General features: G+C 42.6%; 2 protein-coding genes across 2 annotated transcripts in view; one reads left to right on the forward strand and one right to left on the reverse strand.

Moving 5' to 3' along the window:
• The window catches only part of COL9A3 (collagen type IX alpha 3 chain), an 83,106-nt gene extending 78,452 nt beyond the window's left edge, over positions 1-4,654 (forward strand). Inside the window, exons 33-35 of the mRNA XM_066624726.1 lie at positions 654-836; positions 3,065-3,142; positions 4,479-4,654. Of these exons, the coding sequence (XP_066480823.1) occupies positions 654-836; positions 3,065-3,142; positions 4,479-4,654 (437 nt within the window). The remainder of the gene's footprint in view (positions 1-653; positions 837-3,064; positions 3,143-4,478) is intronic.
• A 2,156-nt stretch (positions 4,655-6,810) lies between these two features.
• On the reverse strand, positions 6,811-17,521 carry TCFL5 (transcription factor like 5). Its single transcript, XM_066626357.1, has 6 exons — positions 16,812-17,521; positions 14,759-14,951; positions 11,897-12,053; positions 9,305-9,542; positions 7,670-7,811; positions 6,811-6,933 (listed from the first exon to the last, which is right to left on the reverse strand). Exons 1-6 carry the CDS (start codon positions 17,519-17,521, stop codon positions 6,811-6,813), a joined length of 1,563 nt encoding a protein of 520 aa, XP_066482454.1.

Below are 17,521 nucleotides of genomic sequence, written 5' to 3' on the forward strand. Positions count from 1 at the left end.
TGTTTACAACATGCACATCATGCATAGCCAGAGCATTGTCTGAAGGCACATGATAATGCTGAGGAGGTATGGGTATGTTTAGTACTTGGGTGACAGACCACTTGGGAACCCCATGCTTGCTGCCTGTAATTCCATTATTCAAAACAATGCAGAATACAAATGAAATAAATAAATACAAGTGCATATGTCTCCAAGAACCAGAATTGGCTGCAGCTCATTGCTAGATATACATTGGATAGCAAGCCTGGATAAACTGCCCTTTAATTTGAGATGTATCCTCCACTGAAGGGCAATACATACATTCATACTTTTAAAAAAATATAATATGTAGAGCCCTAGGAAATACAAAGCTTGATACTTCTAGATCAGCCATTTTCAACCACTGTGTGTGGCACATTGGTGTGCCGCGAATGGTCCCCAGGTGTGCCGTGGGAATTTGAGAGAGGGTCATTTATTAGCAGGGCCACTGGGGGATGTGAGCCCCCCACTGGCAGCACAGTGTGCCTTGTCAATTGTCAAAAACCTGGTGGTGTGTCTTGACCATTCGAGTGCCTTGCCAGTGTGCCGTGAGATGAAAAAAGGTTGAAAATCTCTGTTCTAGATGCATGTGGATAAAACTCAGTTTTCAGTTTGTACTTTGCTTTTGTTTCCAGAGCAAATTGCGCAGTTAGCTGCAAACTTGAGAAAACCATTAGCTCCTGGACTCACAGGTCGGCCTGGGCCTGCTGGTCCTCCAGGGCCCCCTGGAACAACAGGAAGTGTTGGGCATCCTGGTGCTCGCGGCCCACCTGGATACCGAGGACCAACAGGGGAACTAGGAGATCCTGGTCCTAGAGGTGAGTCAGATTTAAATAAGCAGACCAGTGACCTAAATCCAAGTATGTAAAGGATTTACATACAATTATGCAAACTGTACATAATTTACAATTTATCCCTTAACACATCTAGTTCTTGCCCTCTTTCACATGGCCAGCTGCTCTACTTCCTACCCAATCTACAGATACTCTACAGATACTGAGGCTGAACACCTGGAATACTACACATAAGAGCATAAGAACAGCCCCACTGGATCAGGCCATAGGCCCATCTAGTCCAGCTTCCTGTAGTCCAGCAGCCCACCAAATGCCCCAGGGAGCACACCAGATAACAAGAGACCTCATCCTGGTGCCCTCCCTTGCATCTGACATAGCCCATTTCTAAAATCAGGAGGTTGCACATACACATCATGGCTTGTAACCCGTAATGGATTTTTCCTCCAGAAACTTTCCAATCCCCCACTGTAAAATATTACATTTCCATCACGGTGCAGTTCCATACTTAAAAGTTTCATGGGATGTGCACTTCAAACTGTGTGAACTGGTCAAATATCCCCAGGTGGTTTGTGAGTGCCCCCACCTGCTTGACTTCATCCCAAGGGAGAAGATCCATGTAAATGCTGTGGGGTATGACACTGAAGAGTTTAGTGGGGAGTATAATAAGCAATAGGTGGAGACCTGGATTACTCCATTGAAGACTTTACTGGCAGTTAAATTGGAGGAACAGTGATGTGGAGGGTGTCTTGTCTGATTGTTCTCGTCTCCCATATGGTCCTGCAGTTTCTTCATTCAGGATGACTGGCTGTTAAATAGAGCTATGCTGCAGCGGTTCTCAAACTGTGGGTCCAGGACCCACCAGTGGGTCGTGACCTAATTTTTATTGGGTTGTGAAATCAACAAGGCAGATTAGGCTATGTGCATCAAGGTTAAACAAGCTGCTACAAGGTTGGGGGGAGGCACTGCTACCCAATTACCATTATTGCCATACCCCTTGACACTTAGAAATCAGGTAGCAGATTTACAAATACCACTGAGGGACCACTGCACTGGCTTACTTGGGGTTGCGAGGGTTGCAAGTGGCCCGGGTGGCATGGGGTAGGGGGTGCTAGTGTGCCACCATTCACTTCTCCAAGGCGGTGCAACCCTCCCCCCACAGCCCCCTCCCGTATGGAGGCCTACATAGGGTCAGGGAGGCCATACGTAGCCTCCCCAGCCCTCTGGAAGCCTTCTAAGGCCTCTGGAGGGCCTTCAAACCTCACTTCTGATTTTCAGGCAAAAAAAAAATCACTTCAGCAAAAACCAGAAGTGATGTTTTAGGCCTTTTGGAGGTCTCAGAAGCCCTTTGGAGGGCTGGAGGAGGCTGCTCCCCAGATGCAACAGTGGGGAAGGTGGCATTCTGTGGTCCTTGCCCTGGGTGGCATGGGGCCAGGATCACAAGTGAACCACTGTCCTATGATTTGTCCAAGTGTTGGGAGGAAAGATTGTGCATTTCTGGAACCAAGTTGAGGAATCTCCTGGTTCCTTGCCCAGCCTTTTATGCTGGCCTGTTCCTTACTCTGCAGAGGATCTTGGAAGAAGGGTGGCTCCCTCTTCCTCAAGACTCCTCTTCCCCAAGGGAATTGGGTTTTCCCACCCAAGGATGCTCTCCTCTGCCTGAGGAAACCAAGGCTTCTCCTTTCTCCCTTCTCATTGCTTTCTCATCTTGCCTTTGCTGCTCCCTTACCCTCCCTTCAGTTTCTTTCTCTGCATTCCATTTCTCACTGGTTCCTCCTGCTTTTGACTCCACACCCTGTTCTTTCACTCACTCATTCCCACTCGCTTGCTATCTCCTCTCATCTTATACCCAAACTCTTCTCTCTTTTCCCAGCCAAGTCAAGCTTGAGTCAAGCCCCATCCAGTTGAGATGGCTGTCAGCTGGGATGATGACTGTGTCTGTCATAGTTCTTGGCAATGACTTTATCACTGAGCCTGGATAATAGAAGTGGCTGACAGCCACAGCCCATGCAGTTCTCTATCCTCTGGTGCTAGCATGCACTGTTTACTTAATTGGAAAATGGGCATAATCATTATTGAACTAGTATAAAAAGGAATGACGATATTAAATAGGTGGGTCATAAAGCTGGGGCTCAGATCTGAACACTTGCTTATCTGCATAGCCAGTTTTGCGCATAGTTTTTCCTATTCATTGCCTAAAGATTAACCTTTCTAAAGTCTCACATTAAGTTTAAACTTTTGCTGTGACACTGTAGGTGATCCCGGCGAGAGAGGAGACAAAGGGGCCATTGGCAAAGGTGTTGATGGACCTGATGGGGATCAAGGACCTCAAGGTACATTTCCAGAGTATATACTGAGTAGTGCATTCCAAATTATGTCCCAGGGAAGCTTGGGAACTTGTCATAGTTCATCAATGGTGGCCAAGTTTCTCCACCATTATCAGTCTTTCCCTAGAAAGTTCCAGTGTAGGAGAGTATTGTGTTTTAGGTGATGTGCTCCTTTCACATGAATTGATGATGTGGCTAATAGGCATGACTGCCACTGGCCATGTGACCCAAGCATGCATCCAAGAACATGGTCTAGACCAGGGGTGTCCAAACGTTTTGGCAGGAGGGCCACGTCATCTCTCTGACACTGTGTCAGAGGCCGGGAAAGAAAAGAGTTAATTTACGTTTACAATTTGAATAAATTTACATAAGTTTACATAAATGAATATATTAAAGATGAACTTATATGAATGAATGAAGGTCTTGCGATAATGGTTGGCAACCTTCAGTCTCGAAAGACTATGGTATAAGCCTACAGCACCCAGTATTCCCAGGTGGTCTCCCATCCAAGTACTAACCAGGCCTGACCCTGCTTAGCTTCCGAGATCAGATGAGATAACAGTCTTGCAATAGCAAGGCCTATAAAAGGCCTTGCACAAAGCAAGGCTGGCCTTTCCTTTGCTGCCGCTGCTGCATCACAGATGTGAAACAGTAAGCAGTGGAGGGAGCCCACATCCCACAGCTCATGTGAGAGGTCAAACAGTCGCCCTCACACTGAGAGCAGTTGTATTGGGCCAGTGCAGGCTCCAACAAATCTGCAAAGGGCCAGAGGCTCATTGGAGACTGGGGGCTCCCTGAGGGCCACATTGAGAGGCCTTGAGGGGTGTAAGTGGCCCCAGGGCCAGGGTTTGGGCACCTCTGGTCTAGACAAGTCTTCTGCAATTTGCATGAATTTGCAGGTGTGTAAATAAATGTGGAAAATATTCACTGATGCTAGAAAGCTTAGAAATGACTGCTGTGCAAAACACATGAGAGATTTACATTCAGACAGCAAAACAGAAAGCTGCCAGGTTCAACTATACTGATATTTCACAACTCAGTTTGCTATCATTTACTGTGAGAAAAATGACAGCACTGGAAGAAAACCAGTAGCAAAACCAAGAACAGACACCTTAAGGGGGGCAAAAAACACAAAAACTACAATGACTGCAACTGGGGGGAGGGGGGAAGGAGACTGTGACTGCAACCCTAACCACACTTTCCTGAGAGTAAACCCCATCGAACAAAATAGAACTTACTTCTGAGTAGACCTGGTTAGGATTGTGCTCTGTGGCTGTATATATAACCAAGAAAAAACTGCAGTAGATTAACGTTTGAATTTTTTTTTCATTTTGTTTTTAAGGCCCAGTAGGTGTCCCTGGAATAAGTAAAGATGGCCGAGATGGTTCTCCTGGTGAACCTGGATTGCCAGGTGATCCTGGAAGACCAGGTGCAACAGGGGTGCAGGGAACTCCAGGAGTCTGTGATACATCAGCCTGCATGGGAGCTGCTATCGGAGGAAAGTCTAAAAAGTCATAAAACTTTATGTAAAATGGGAACTTTATGGAAATGGGGACTGAATATTTGAATGAATTGTGTTTATACTAAAGATGGAAATATCAACATAGTGAAAAATGGAGAAGCAGTTCTGCTGCAAGCATGAATAAATGGAGATGCCGACACTATAAATTTTAATTCTGTGAGACAGAAAAGCATCAGATGAAAACTTACGTAAGGTATTATATCCTCTACAGTTCTTTTCAGCTTCCACTACAATCCCACTTGTTCCTTGCCCCACAGAAGAGATACCTGTACTTCTTTCCCCCTGAAGTATGAGGCACTGTTCCTTTTAACATCTTCCCGGTAATTGGGCTAAGTTTATGGCACTATATGTGATGGTTTGATCCTGCACTACCTGGTGGATAGTGAACTCTGTTTTTCTTCCAGCCTCCAAATCAGCTGTACATGAATGGCTGTAAGAAATGTTCATATACAGCCCTAATTTAGATAGTACTGGTGTTGATCATCTGACCCAGACTAGCACACACAGTGTCACCAGCTGGATATCATCCAATCGGTGTGTATGCATGCATGCTCTTAGTGGATGAGAGTAACTGAAGACAAAAAAATGACCAATGAGCAGTTGACTGCCCTTATTGTTCATACTATGTATGGACAAAATCCAAATAGGCCAATCCAATTAGACTGGAAGTTTCACAGGGTTTTGTTCTAGCAGCAGTCCCTCATGCTGTGTCAGAAGCCAGTTCTGAAGTTCCCTTAAGCTTTGGGGTGGCTTATTCCACCACATAGAGCTGCTTCTGGAAAGGGAGGGGTGGGGGGGTACAGATGCCTTGCTGTGTACACAGAACTTGCCACTTGGCTTTGTCTCTCAGAAATTTACCACAACTAGAAAGGCACTGGTCTTTTCCAATGACATGATCTACAACAGGTACAGCATGTATATATCTATTTCACAAGGGATACATTTTCTTAGTATAATAAAGGTTATTTGGTAATGCCATTTTACACCCTCCCACTACATTATTTGTGAAAGACCCCTATGTTACAGCAGTGATCACTATTTAAATTACTATATGCATTGTTATAAAAATGTTTTAAAAACATTCTTTTTGTAATGTTATACCTGCCTAATATAATAGGCTTGTTTTGCTAATTATTTTTCCCCTGCTGATTGGCAATAAAGGTGCTGTACAAGTGTGAATATCCGTGATTTAAACAATATTTATTTTGGGATGAGCTTTGTATAAGAAACATCTACTAGCATTATGTGTGTTGAACATATAAAGCCACTTTCAGTTCCAGTAGTAATTCTCAAACACTTCAGCTTTCTCAACAAGTGTAGCTAATATCAGTCTTTAAAAAGGAAACTATTATGTGCACTTAAAAATCATGTACTGTTTACAAAATACCACTTTTGCACTGAAAGGATTACAGATGCAATCCTTTAGGAATTTATCCCAGGAAAGTCCCATTGAAATGAATGGAATTTGTATCAGAGCACATAGCTGCGCTTCTCCCATTCATTTTCAGTGTGTCTTTATGTAGGAGAAAAAGATACTCTGCTGACTGTATCCTTTTGCTAGAAATTGTTGAAGAGTGCAAAATATATTTAAATAGTACTTATTTGTTAACACCCTGTCAACAGCTTTTCCTATATATTTCAGTTTCACAGGGATGAACATTTGAAAAAGGAAGGCAAATCAGAGTTGCTATATACAAGTTACCTTATTTATAAATTATAAACTACTTAAGTTTTTTTCCTTTCTCCACTAGCAAACTGATTATGACAGTCTAATAATTATTTACATTAAGACAAGTGTGTTCAAGACTGAAAAGAGCAAGCTGTTGTTCTGCCATACATCTGAATTACATTTTTGAAAAACAAAGTGTGTGGGGGGGGGGGGGTAAGAGCAGCTTTTCATAGTTTGCGATGCTGTTTTCACCTTGCCTCTGGAGCAATCTGGCCTGTCTTAGCTCAGCACTGATAAATAAATGTTGTTGGTGATTTTCTTTTTTTTCTGTTTTGAATAAAATGTGTCAGTTTCTTGAATGCTCATGTATTTTTCAAACTATATTTAAGTCACAAGAGAAGTCACCAGGTGAATTTGGAAGCAGAAGTTCACAAGTCCATTTCTGTTTACACTTTTCATCAGCTTTTGAAGAGCGAAGACAACTTATTTCATCTCCAAAGACGTACCATTTAGTACAATACCCTGCGCTGGGCAGGCTCCTATTGAATCTGATCTTGCTAATTTTAGTCTTCTGCCTGTTTTACCACAGAATACAGTCTCAAACTCCTAACAACAAAACAAATGCAAACAATATAGTACTGAATTATGAACGAGTAACCTTTAAAAAAAACTGTTTGCACAAAGATGACAGAACAGTCTAGACACAGCAACCAGTTTTTGTGGGTAGAGTTCATAGATAAACACACCAAGTATCACTCCTTTAGGAAGGCCTTACTGAACTTAGGGCACAACAACCCATTGATATTTATAGAATGAATTATATCCATTAATGATCCTAAACATGTTGCCCAGCCATAGCCCATTGCTGCTTTCTCCTTTTGTAAACATTTAATAGTTGTGCTACAGCAGTTAAAACTACATCCATTTGCCACAAGTTTCTCACATAAATTTTCTGCTCTGATGAATCACTGTAGAATCGCCTTAGCGAATCTGCATTGCAATTCTAGTGGTATTAACTTCAAAGAAATTGCTTATAAGATAGCAAGTACAGGGTATTACAGCTGTGTTGTGCAGGGAGCACTGTCAGCACACAAAAGCATTAATGGCTGCCATTGAGCTAAGCTAAAGTTCATGTAGCCATTTAGCTTATTTTACAATTACTCCAGTTTATAGGACAGGGCTATTAAAGATGCAACCTGTAAAGTTTCTTCCTGTGCAAGATGAAGTTAAAAAAAAAAAAGTACTGTATATCTATCCATAGTTCAATTAGATATTTGTGTTTTGCTTCAACTTTCAAACTGCACTACATGCTGCTTTGTGAATTTGTGCGGATCTTACATACCTTTTTCAGGGAATCCCCATGGCATTCCCGAATATATTTTAGAAATGCTGTTGTCCATTGTAAAGTTGTTGCCTTATCAGTATCTGAAGTGCAAAATGGAACCAGAAGATTCAGTTCATCACAACAAATCCGGATTCTGCGCCTAGAATTATACACCTGTGATCAATTCTAGCACAAGACAGCTTTTCTTTTAAAAACATTGCTTAATTAGGTGTAACAATGTAGAAGCCAAAATTTGATTAAGGTACCAGCCAAAGGCACCAGCCATGTATTCCAATATTAGACCAATCCTGTTGTCTAATCAATATTAGACCAATCCTGTTGTCAGGAACCCATGATGACAACAAAATTATGCTAGACTGAAAGAGCTCTGATGAGCCCCAAACACCTATCACATGGTGTATAAAAGTACCAGATAGGACCCTGTCTTCCATCACACCCATTACTGTCAATGTGATATACAGGTGTGCCCCTGAATCCACAGTTCTTGAATCCCCAACAGTTAAGTGAAACTGCTTATATGGACAAATGTCTCCCCCCCCAACCCTCCAGAACCAAGGGTAGCCCTGTTACCCTCACCATCCTTGGCCTCTGCTGGGCTCAGAGTGACTTTTTTTAGCTCTATGGCTCAGTTTGATCCTGGCAGAGGTTGCAGACATCTGTCCACTGCCTCTGCTGGGCTCAGAGGACCCTCCTTAGGGTGGGCCCTATGGACCCAATCCAGGGATATGGGTTCCACAGATACAGGGCCCCCCGGTACTTTCAGACATGAGCAAACGAAAAGCACTAACAACAGTTCAGACGGCTGCAGTCTGATGATGACTGCTTGCAAATAAAACTTAAGAGCATTAGTTGCTCAGGAACTACAGATCTAAGGGAAGCATCCTCTAAGCCAAAAAGGCCCTAGAGACTGCCCACCAGAATTAACTTCACAGAAAGGGGAAAACTATGCCATTGGTCACAGTGAAGCAGCAGTTGCAGGGAGTTTGCTTTCCCCTTCCATTCATAAAGAACTCTGCTCTGCTGGTCCAACCACCAGTTGCCTGGGGACTGCAGACTATAAGGGAAGCACTCTCTAGTCTTTGTCATCAACCAAAGCTGCTGGTTCAGAGCATGTGTCTGCATTTTAAATTATTTCAATGAATTTTAGTTGTCTTGAGCATCTTTCTGTCTAAAGGCAAGGTATGCCTGTAATATTCTAAATTTTTTAAAAAATCATCTTATACTAGCTTCAAGGCTTTTAAGTCCAGTCTTATGTTATCTTGTAGCAGAGTACTGACTGTAGGATGGTGCCATAAGCCTCCAATTTTTCATACCATTGAGTGAATCCATTTAAAATAAGGAGGAGCTGGTACCTGTATTTGCCTGTCTTCCTCTTCCCACCACATCCCTTTTTCATCACTTCTGTTTGAGTGTTAGCCATTATTTTACCACCTTGACTGCACTGGCAGAATGGAAGTATATAAAGGCTGTCAATAATCAAATAAACGGGACTTGCCCTTGCAAAAGCTTGACACCAAAAAAAATGTTATCATGGCATATAAACTGGTATCAAATCCATGGTCAAACAGACTCTTCTGCAGGGACCTGCTAACACAAAAGGTATAATTTTCAGAGGTCATAAATAGCAATTACCTTCTGTCTCTTTCTATCCGGTTATGCCTCTCCCTGCGCTGAGAGACACTGCCTTGCATTCCACTTTGTGCAGTCTGAATTGGCTGTGTGGCCTGCCAAGAACCCTGTGCTGGGCCAGTACTTTGGTTATCACACGTATTTTGAATATCAGCGAGAGGTTTGCGCTGAACACCGGTGTCCAAGGGATGTATTCGACTACGAGTTCTTTTGTTTATTGTTTGCTTACATAAAGCCTCTCCTTTGCAAAACAAGAGGAAAACACACTACTTTACTTTTTTTCCAAATACATGAAAATGGGGGTTTGAAATGCAATTTCACTCTGTAACATTTTCCTGACTGTCTTACAGCCCAATCCTGAAGCTGGCAGCTCCACCAGGTGCAGCAGCACTGAAACAGCTACAGCTTTATCCAGCAGCACTGTTGAGGCTGCCAGTGATCTCCTTGGGGGAAGCCCCAGGCCCCACAATGGGGCTGACCTGAGAGACTCCATGTTGGGCTTTGCAGCCCAACATGGAGGATAGGATATGGTGGAGCAGAGCTCTGCTGGTCCCACCCCCCTCCCGGGCCAGTTCCTCCCCCCATCCTGCCCTTCCCCTGCCCTGTTCTGCCTCAAAGCTACTCGCTGCTGGCCGGCACTGCTGGAGCACTGGCTAGCCCTCCATGCAGTGCTGAGGCTGAGCACCAACTGGCGCTGGCCTGGCACTGGCAGGCCCTCTTCTCCAGATGCTATGGACATGTCTTATGGCACGTTTGCGACACCCAGCACCAGCGCTGAGGAAGTCTTGGTTTAAATAATTTAATAATGTGCTGATTAAATAATGTGCCGTTGATTACCTGATTAAACAAGTAAATGTAAATAAAATTTAAATATTGCTGCATGTTAACAAAACCTCAGCAAAGGTACCATCTTGAATTACTGAAGAGAGTGTGGGATTCCTTTCAATTGCATAAAGAAAGTCTGCCACTGATGAAGGAAAAATCATCTTTAACCCATTTTTCCCCAGCCCACAGGTGTACACATTTGGTCCCTGTTGCATATATGCGACATTGGCAGAAATGGCTTAATTTGTCCTTTATATTCCTTCTTGCAGCACCACTCCAGAACCAAGCAGCCTTACAACAAACAAATGGGGTCTCTTTACCTCTTTGGAACCCTCTGCAAATTAAAATGCACCATTATTGTCTAAATCAGTCTCAATTCATAAACTAAACTAAAAGATCAATTCTATCCCTCACAATTGTTGGCAATACAGCTACACTGACAGAATACATGCTGCACCCTATTGGGGGGGGGGCATGACCAGAAGTAAAAAAATGCTTTTTACTTATCTCTGGGTAGGACTTCTGGCTGCCTACTGGTCTCCTTGAACCCACACCAACTATGTAGCTGACACAAGTTTGAGGAGAGAAAGGGGGTGGAGTGGTCTGGGAAAGAGGAGATAGGATCCTGGCACAAGTCACTGCCACCAGGACCCACCCCCTCCCTTCTTCCTCCCCACTATGCACCAGTGGGGCTTCCCTAAACCATTGGCACGTGCATTGCACCTCTATACATTTGCACTAGTGGCTTGGAAATGTGTGACAGCAGCCCAGTTTTTGCACTACTGCAAAGGGCCTTGGCTGCTGGAATGATGGAGTTCCATCAGTGCAAGACCCTGAAAGGACTGGGCTATAAGGCTACAAACTATGCACACTTACCTGGGAGTAAGTACCATTGAACTCAATGGGGTTTACTTCTGAGTTGATGTGTGTATGATTGTAACTATAGTTTATTAATATGCCTCTTAAAACCTTGCAGCTCCAGTTGTCATTCTCACAGCACTGAAAACATACTTATGTAATGAAGGTACAATAGCATGAAAACAGAGGTTTCCCCCATGCTCTCTGGCACAGCTGGATACAAGGTAGGGAAACTTGGGACTGTCCAACGTTTCCAATTTCTAGTGTGTGGGTATTTTCTGCTGCTTTCTTCAAGTGCATGTAAAACAATTAACAAGACAATTTCATCCTACTTCGTAACAACTGCCTGGTGCAGAAGAGGCATTACAGCAAACGCTTGATTTTACAAAGCTCAGCTCAACAAACTTCAGAAATAACCAAGAGTTCCAAGAAAGTTGTGTGAGGTAGATAAGTGTTGGAAGGGTCTCAGGGCAGGACTTGCTTGGCATTGGTGCCTCTGTTCTCTGCTCTATCCTCAGCAATGGTGCCCTAGGAATGGAGATGTTCCTCCAATTCCTAAGGCCACTCTAGGAATTGAGACATTCCAGAAGATTCTAACATACTTGTAGCATCAAGTCTAATATATTAAAAATAAATTATTGAAATGAATGGGGACCCACCTGAAATTGGCTCGCAACCCACCTAGTGGGTTCCAATTCACAGTTTGAGAAACACTGATGTAGCATATTTCTAAAAACAATCATGGCATTTAGGGCACAATCCTAACCTTACTCTCTAAGGGGCTTACTCTCAGAAAGTGTGATTAGGATTGCAGCCTTAGATTCCCCTATGCTAAAAAAGTAACCCTTAAGAAATAAGAATTATGTGATGATGGCTACTGACAATCATGTGAGCCAAAACTAAGCAATTTACCTCCCACTTTAATCCAGACATGTTCAGGCAGCACCTTATTTCTAGGCCCAACTGTCTGTTTTGTTGCTTCAATTTCTTGCTGGTAACAGATAGAAAAAGCTCTTGGTAATCCAAGTTCTTGATGTTTGGCTGTTTCCAAAACGGAGTTTCCAGAGTTCTAAAATTAAAAAAAGCTCCATTAAATAAAGCCAAGTATGCAATCAGTGGGAAGCTCAGGGCAGCATTTACATGGTCCATTTCTTTAGGAGGAGAGAACAGTGACTTAGAACATAAACAGACTTTAACTTAGCAAACATTGTGCTCACAATCCTGTATTTGCTGAGGCAACAGGACTAGCTGAAGGACCAATTTTTCCCCTATGAACATGCTCAGCAGTTGAGATCTTCGCAAGCCTTTCTCAACTAAATAGCAGATGTGAGGATGAAGCAATCCAAATCAGAAGCATGGAGGAGTAAAAGGTAGTACTTTTCTCCATTCAGTGATCCCATTCTGGATTAACCCCCTCCCCCAAGCTGCTATACAGTACAAGTGCCCCAGGGCGAACTACACCCAGGACATCTAACTGAAAGGGGTAGTCTGGCCCTAAGTCTGTCCTGTTTACCTGAGCTACTTTTAGTAATTGAATTTGGGATTTTTGCATTTGCTCCATGCTCCTCTGTTTGCAATGAATGGAAGCAGTGCAGGCTGGGAACCCAGAGGCCAGAAGGGAGGAAAAATCCATTATGGGGTACAAGCCATGATGTGTATGCGCAACCTCCTGATTTTAGGAATGGGTTAAGTCAGAATGCCAGATGTAGGGGAGAGCACCAGGATGAGGTCTCTTGTTATCTGGTGTGCTCCCTGGGGCATTTGGTGGCCGCTGTGAGATACAGGAAGCTGGACTAGATGGGCCTATGGCCTGATCCAGTGGGGCTGTTCTTATGTTCTTATGAGTGGAGCAGGGAGGCTACATGCTGAGCTCTTAGAAACTAAAGGGAAGTGGGCAGAGGCATGCCTGCTTGCCTATCCACCCATCCTCCCCTCCCCTACATCCATGGGAGGTGAGTGCTCACACACAGAGGTAGCATTTGGGGGGAGGTGTCTGAAGCAGCACAGGGACACACTGCTTCAGATGTTGGAAGGTCTTGGACCAGCCCTGGTTCAGCAGCAGTAAGCTTCTGAATACTAGTTGCAGAAGAGAGATGGTGAGAGAGAAGTATGCAATCTCTCCTGCTCATGAGCTTCCCAGAGGCAGCTCCTACATGAGCTTTCCTGCATGTAGGCCATGCAGGAAACAGGATGTCAGACTGGCCTGAACTAGCAATATTATTCTTATGTTCTTATGTTTGTGGCTGAAGTTATACAGCAACATTTTGTTGAAGGTCCTACTTGTGATTTTTGATTCATAAGCTGCTTTGAGTGTCTCCAATTTGAAAGGAGGTACAGTAATACCTCCCATAGTGTGGGGCTACATTGTGGAAAGTGAACATGTGAAACAGTGCTATAGGAAACATTGTTAGATAAGATGAGAAACTGACTAAGGGCTCAATCCTATCCAATTTTCCAGTGCTGGTGCTGCTGTGACAATGGGGTATGCACTGCTTCCTGTGTTGGGGAGGCAGTCACAGAGGCCTCCTCAAGGTATGGGAACATTTGTTCCCTTATCTCAGGGTTGCATGTGGCTGCACTGGTGCTGGAAAGTTGGACAGGATTGAGCCAATAGATTGGCCCCAAGATTCCCAGAATGCACTGCTCATATTGGCTAGAACAGCTGATTCTATGATTCAATGCTGGGACATGGAGCACTGCATCAAATCAGCATTAAAGGAAGCTGTGTTATGAGAGGTACAGTATTACTGTATAAGTTAATAATTACAAATAAACCAACTTATTATACCACTTACATTTTCACTGCTCACTATATAAATGCTTAAAATGAAATAAACCAATTGCTTAGTCTAAAACATGTTTTTGAAAGATATAAATTCTCACAATAATTCATATTTCTTGAGGGGGGGAGGATTTTTCCAATAATAATTAAAATAATTTTAAAAAACTAAGTTTGGGGAAAATAGGATGTCAATGCATTTTTTTAAAGAGAAGATGCAGAATGAAAATTAACAGGAAATTCCACAGAAAAAGGGAAAGAAATGAAAATGAGCCATTGAAGACATAATAAAAGATTAGAGTGCTTTGCACCTCCTGAACTAATATTCCAGAAGTGCAAAGTATTTTACAGTGGTGCAAAAGTTGGGCCATTGTCAAGCTGTCAAGCTGCTGCTGCAAATGGCAAGAAGCACACCATGTGCAGCAATGGATCCTGGAAGCTCTGCAGGCACTGGGGCACTGGGCTGGGTTGTGTGCAGGAGAAGGAGTGACAAGGCATGTTGGGGGAGGAAGGGGGTGAATTCAGTGATAATCATGCATGCCGAATCTTATCCCCTGGCTCTCTTCAGATTTGATATAGCTGGAGTAGAGGCCCATAGGCCATATGGCAGCTTACTGCGGAAGTAACAAATATTTTTTGAAGTAAATATTTTTACTTAGCTCCTGCAGGCTGTCCAATTGATGCCACCCCCACCATCCTATCCATTGGCTCTACTGCATGCTATAATGTGGTAAAGGATTTCCAGAAAATCCACATGAAGGGTTTGTAGGAGGGATTTAAAGGACAGAAGAGAGGTGATATGACAGTGATATGACAGTGGCATTCTGGGAGACAGTTCAAGGCATAAGGGGAACCAATGGAAGAAAGTTGCCAAATTTAAATATCTTTAAAATTCAAGGCTTAGACTATTAATTCCCTTTACTGTATCTGCCTCAGAAGATTAGTTTCAAAGTCTTGAAACAAAAAAGGCTGCAATAATAAGAAAAACCACCAACCTGAGTTTGTGAAGGGTTTGCATTTCCAGTTGCAGGAGAAGCAGCATTTGGATTAAACAGGGGACACGTAAACTGTAATGCAGTAGTAGTTGTAGCAGCAGTCTTATTTTTCACTAAAGTAGTACATTTATTCTGCTGCTGGTGGAGAGGAACACCCATCACTTCTGAAGGATGGCGAATGAGGGTTACTAAACTATAAAAAGAAATCAATAAAAGAAGGGCAGTTTGACACTATCTGAGTCCTAAAGTTATATTTACTCCATTCTTTTGTATAAGCAGCTATTCCAGTGTACATCCAGAATTCTAGTCTAAAACATGTCAAATATTACAGCTGAATACATATTTTAAAAAATATTTTGTAAATCTAAAGAAGCATGCTTCAGTGCTTCTTTTCTAACTCTCTAAAAAGAATGATAGCAAAATATTGTTAATAACCTCACAGGCCCTATATTATAATTATTAGCAGATGTAACATTTATCTTTTAAGTCATGGATGGTCTCCACATGCAACATATTGTTAGAATTCCATGATTCCCAGCTTTTGCTTTGATTTTCAACCTTAACAAAAAATAAACCTACAACAATGCTGCAATATGTACTAAAAGTTCAGAAGGCAAGTCTAAGGAAGGAAAATAAAAAAAAATAAAACCACTTTACTTTGTAGGAATTTGATTACTTCCACTCCCAAACCACCAAAGGGAATAACTGAACCAAAAGTTTAAAGTGCTATAGTCAAACTACCATACAAATATCTATTCCACAGGTCAGTGTACTAGCAAAAACCGGTCAAGATGGCGCACAACTATCACGGTTCCACTTCAAAGTCACAACATGCAGTAATGCCAGCCAGTCCAGTACATGGAGGAAACGGAAAAACAGTGCCACTGACCAGATGCAGCTAAAAGGGACTGTGGAAAGTTGTGAGCAAGACTTTGGAATATCATTATGTGCTATCCCAAAATCATTGCAGTCAACAAAGAAATCATCATTTCAGTTAAACATATGCACACTGAAACTGTTTGAATGTAATGTACCTGTAGTATATGAAATACCTTCCAAGTGAATAACCAGACCAATTCCTCGGGCTGCCTTTATTATCCTTAGGGTTGCTTCACACATAGAGTTGTATCCAAAGGACTGCATGACTAGTTCCATGCACCCAGGTGGACCTGTGCTTTTTGATCAACAGCCCTCCATACTGCTTGGCAACCCCTTTTGAAACTGAGTACAGTTTGAAAAGCAGTTTTGAAATGGCATGGGGGATGTGCCTGTTAAAAGGAAGAAGTCAAGATTCCATGGGGCATGCTTTAATAGCTCTTTGGATGCAAGCTATGATGTCTTTAGATATACATCCATGGGGTTTTTTTAGAGTTCACCTGAATAATGTAACACATAAACAAATGAAACTAAGATGTACTTAGGAATACATACGTCTGTGTGTGTGTGTGTGTGTGTGTGTGTGTGTGTTATAATTTACATATGAAAATATTTATCTGACACCTTCCAGTTTGAAAACTCTCAACATCTCCCTGTTGAGCACACACTTGTGGAATAGGACATTGTTAGGAAGTTTGCTAGAGTTGCAAGGCTGTGATACACAGTGGCAATTTTTTTGTAACATGTTTGCAATGAAGAACACAGTTTGAGGAGCTTGACTCACAAGATGGGTGTTCACCTTAAGAACAAGGGTGAAAACAAAAGTGCAGCATAAATCCACCAACTATGGCCTGGCATTCACCATGTTCCTACAAACAATGCCAATCACAAGTAAATAAATAAAGCAAGTTAGGGGAAGTTTTTCTGCTGAACAAGTTGCCCTCTGCACTGTTAGGAATTTCTCAATTTTTATTCATTTGAATACCAGAACTACTGTAATCTGTAATCTACTATAATCTGTAATCTATAAATCTAGAACAAAAGAGTACAATCTTGTACATGTACTCTAATATTTTTAATGTTCTGCTGACAGGGATTAACATGGATGCTTGAACTTGAAAGGAAATATACTACTTGAAAAATAAAATACTTGAAAGGAAATAGAAATGCAACACACTTGTTAATGGCTACTCCAGTTTCTTGGGCTTCTTGACCCCTGGGAATATCAGTCTGGATGCTATTGAACCTGTCTTCCAGTCGAACACGGACTGCTGATTTAGCTCTGGATTCAGGAACTGGTGCTGAATTTTCCACAAGCATATTTTCTTTGATTATCCCACCCAAGTTTTCATTATGTTTAACTCTGACTATGTTCTGCCCAGCAGCATCTACAGAACTACCATTAGGTGTTTTTTCAGCTTGGTTTGGAGGAAGATTAGACTCACTAAGCAACATCATTCTGAGCTCCTGGAAGTCAATATGTCCAAGGCACTGATTTGGACCCATGAAATTGCTGTCAGAAGCCAAGCCAGGCTGGCAAATAATGGGGTAGAGTGGCTGGTTTCCAGAGCTGTTTGATGAAAAGCCACTTTGATTGCTATTACAAGAGGATAGATATTGTGGTTGATTTGCAGAACTGTTGGTTGAGAAGCAATTTGACCTGTTTTCTGTTTCATTTTCATTTGCTTGAGCCTCCATATGGGAATAGAGTATATGCTGAAGCTGTGTGTATTCTATTTCTGTCATCTCCACCAGGCTGAGATCTGTGGTGGTGAAGCTAAGGTTTTGCTCACCGAAGGAGGAATCAGGTGGGCCTTCAGCAACAGGAGCTGGATCTGCAGCCTGAGGATTGGGACCTTCTGACTCCTTGGAGGTTGAGTCTGACAT

The sequence above is a fragment of the Tiliqua scincoides genome, chromosome 4 (genome assembly GCF_035046505.1).
Source record: "Tiliqua scincoides isolate rTilSci1 chromosome 4, rTilSci1.hap2, whole genome shotgun sequence".
Classification (NCBI taxonomy): Eukaryota; Metazoa; Chordata; class Lepidosauria; order Squamata; family Scincidae; genus Tiliqua; species Tiliqua scincoides.

What these genes read in the sequence shown, in the direction of transcription:
- TCFL5 (XM_066626357.1), bottom strand. Translation starts at nt 17,521, where the DNA reads ATGTCAGACTCAACCTCCAAGGAGTCAGAAGGTCCCAATCCTCAGGCT. An exon ending in CGGATAGAAAGAGACAGAAG is followed by an intron (nt 7,812 to 9,304) that starts GTAATTGCTATT and finishes GTATAATTCTAG; the next exon opens with GCGCAGAATCCGGATTTGTT. An exon ending in ATGGGGATTCCCTGAAAAAG is followed by an intron (nt 6,934 to 7,669) that starts GTATGTAAGATC and finishes TTTTGTTGTTAG; the next exon opens with GAGTTTGAGACTGTATTCTG.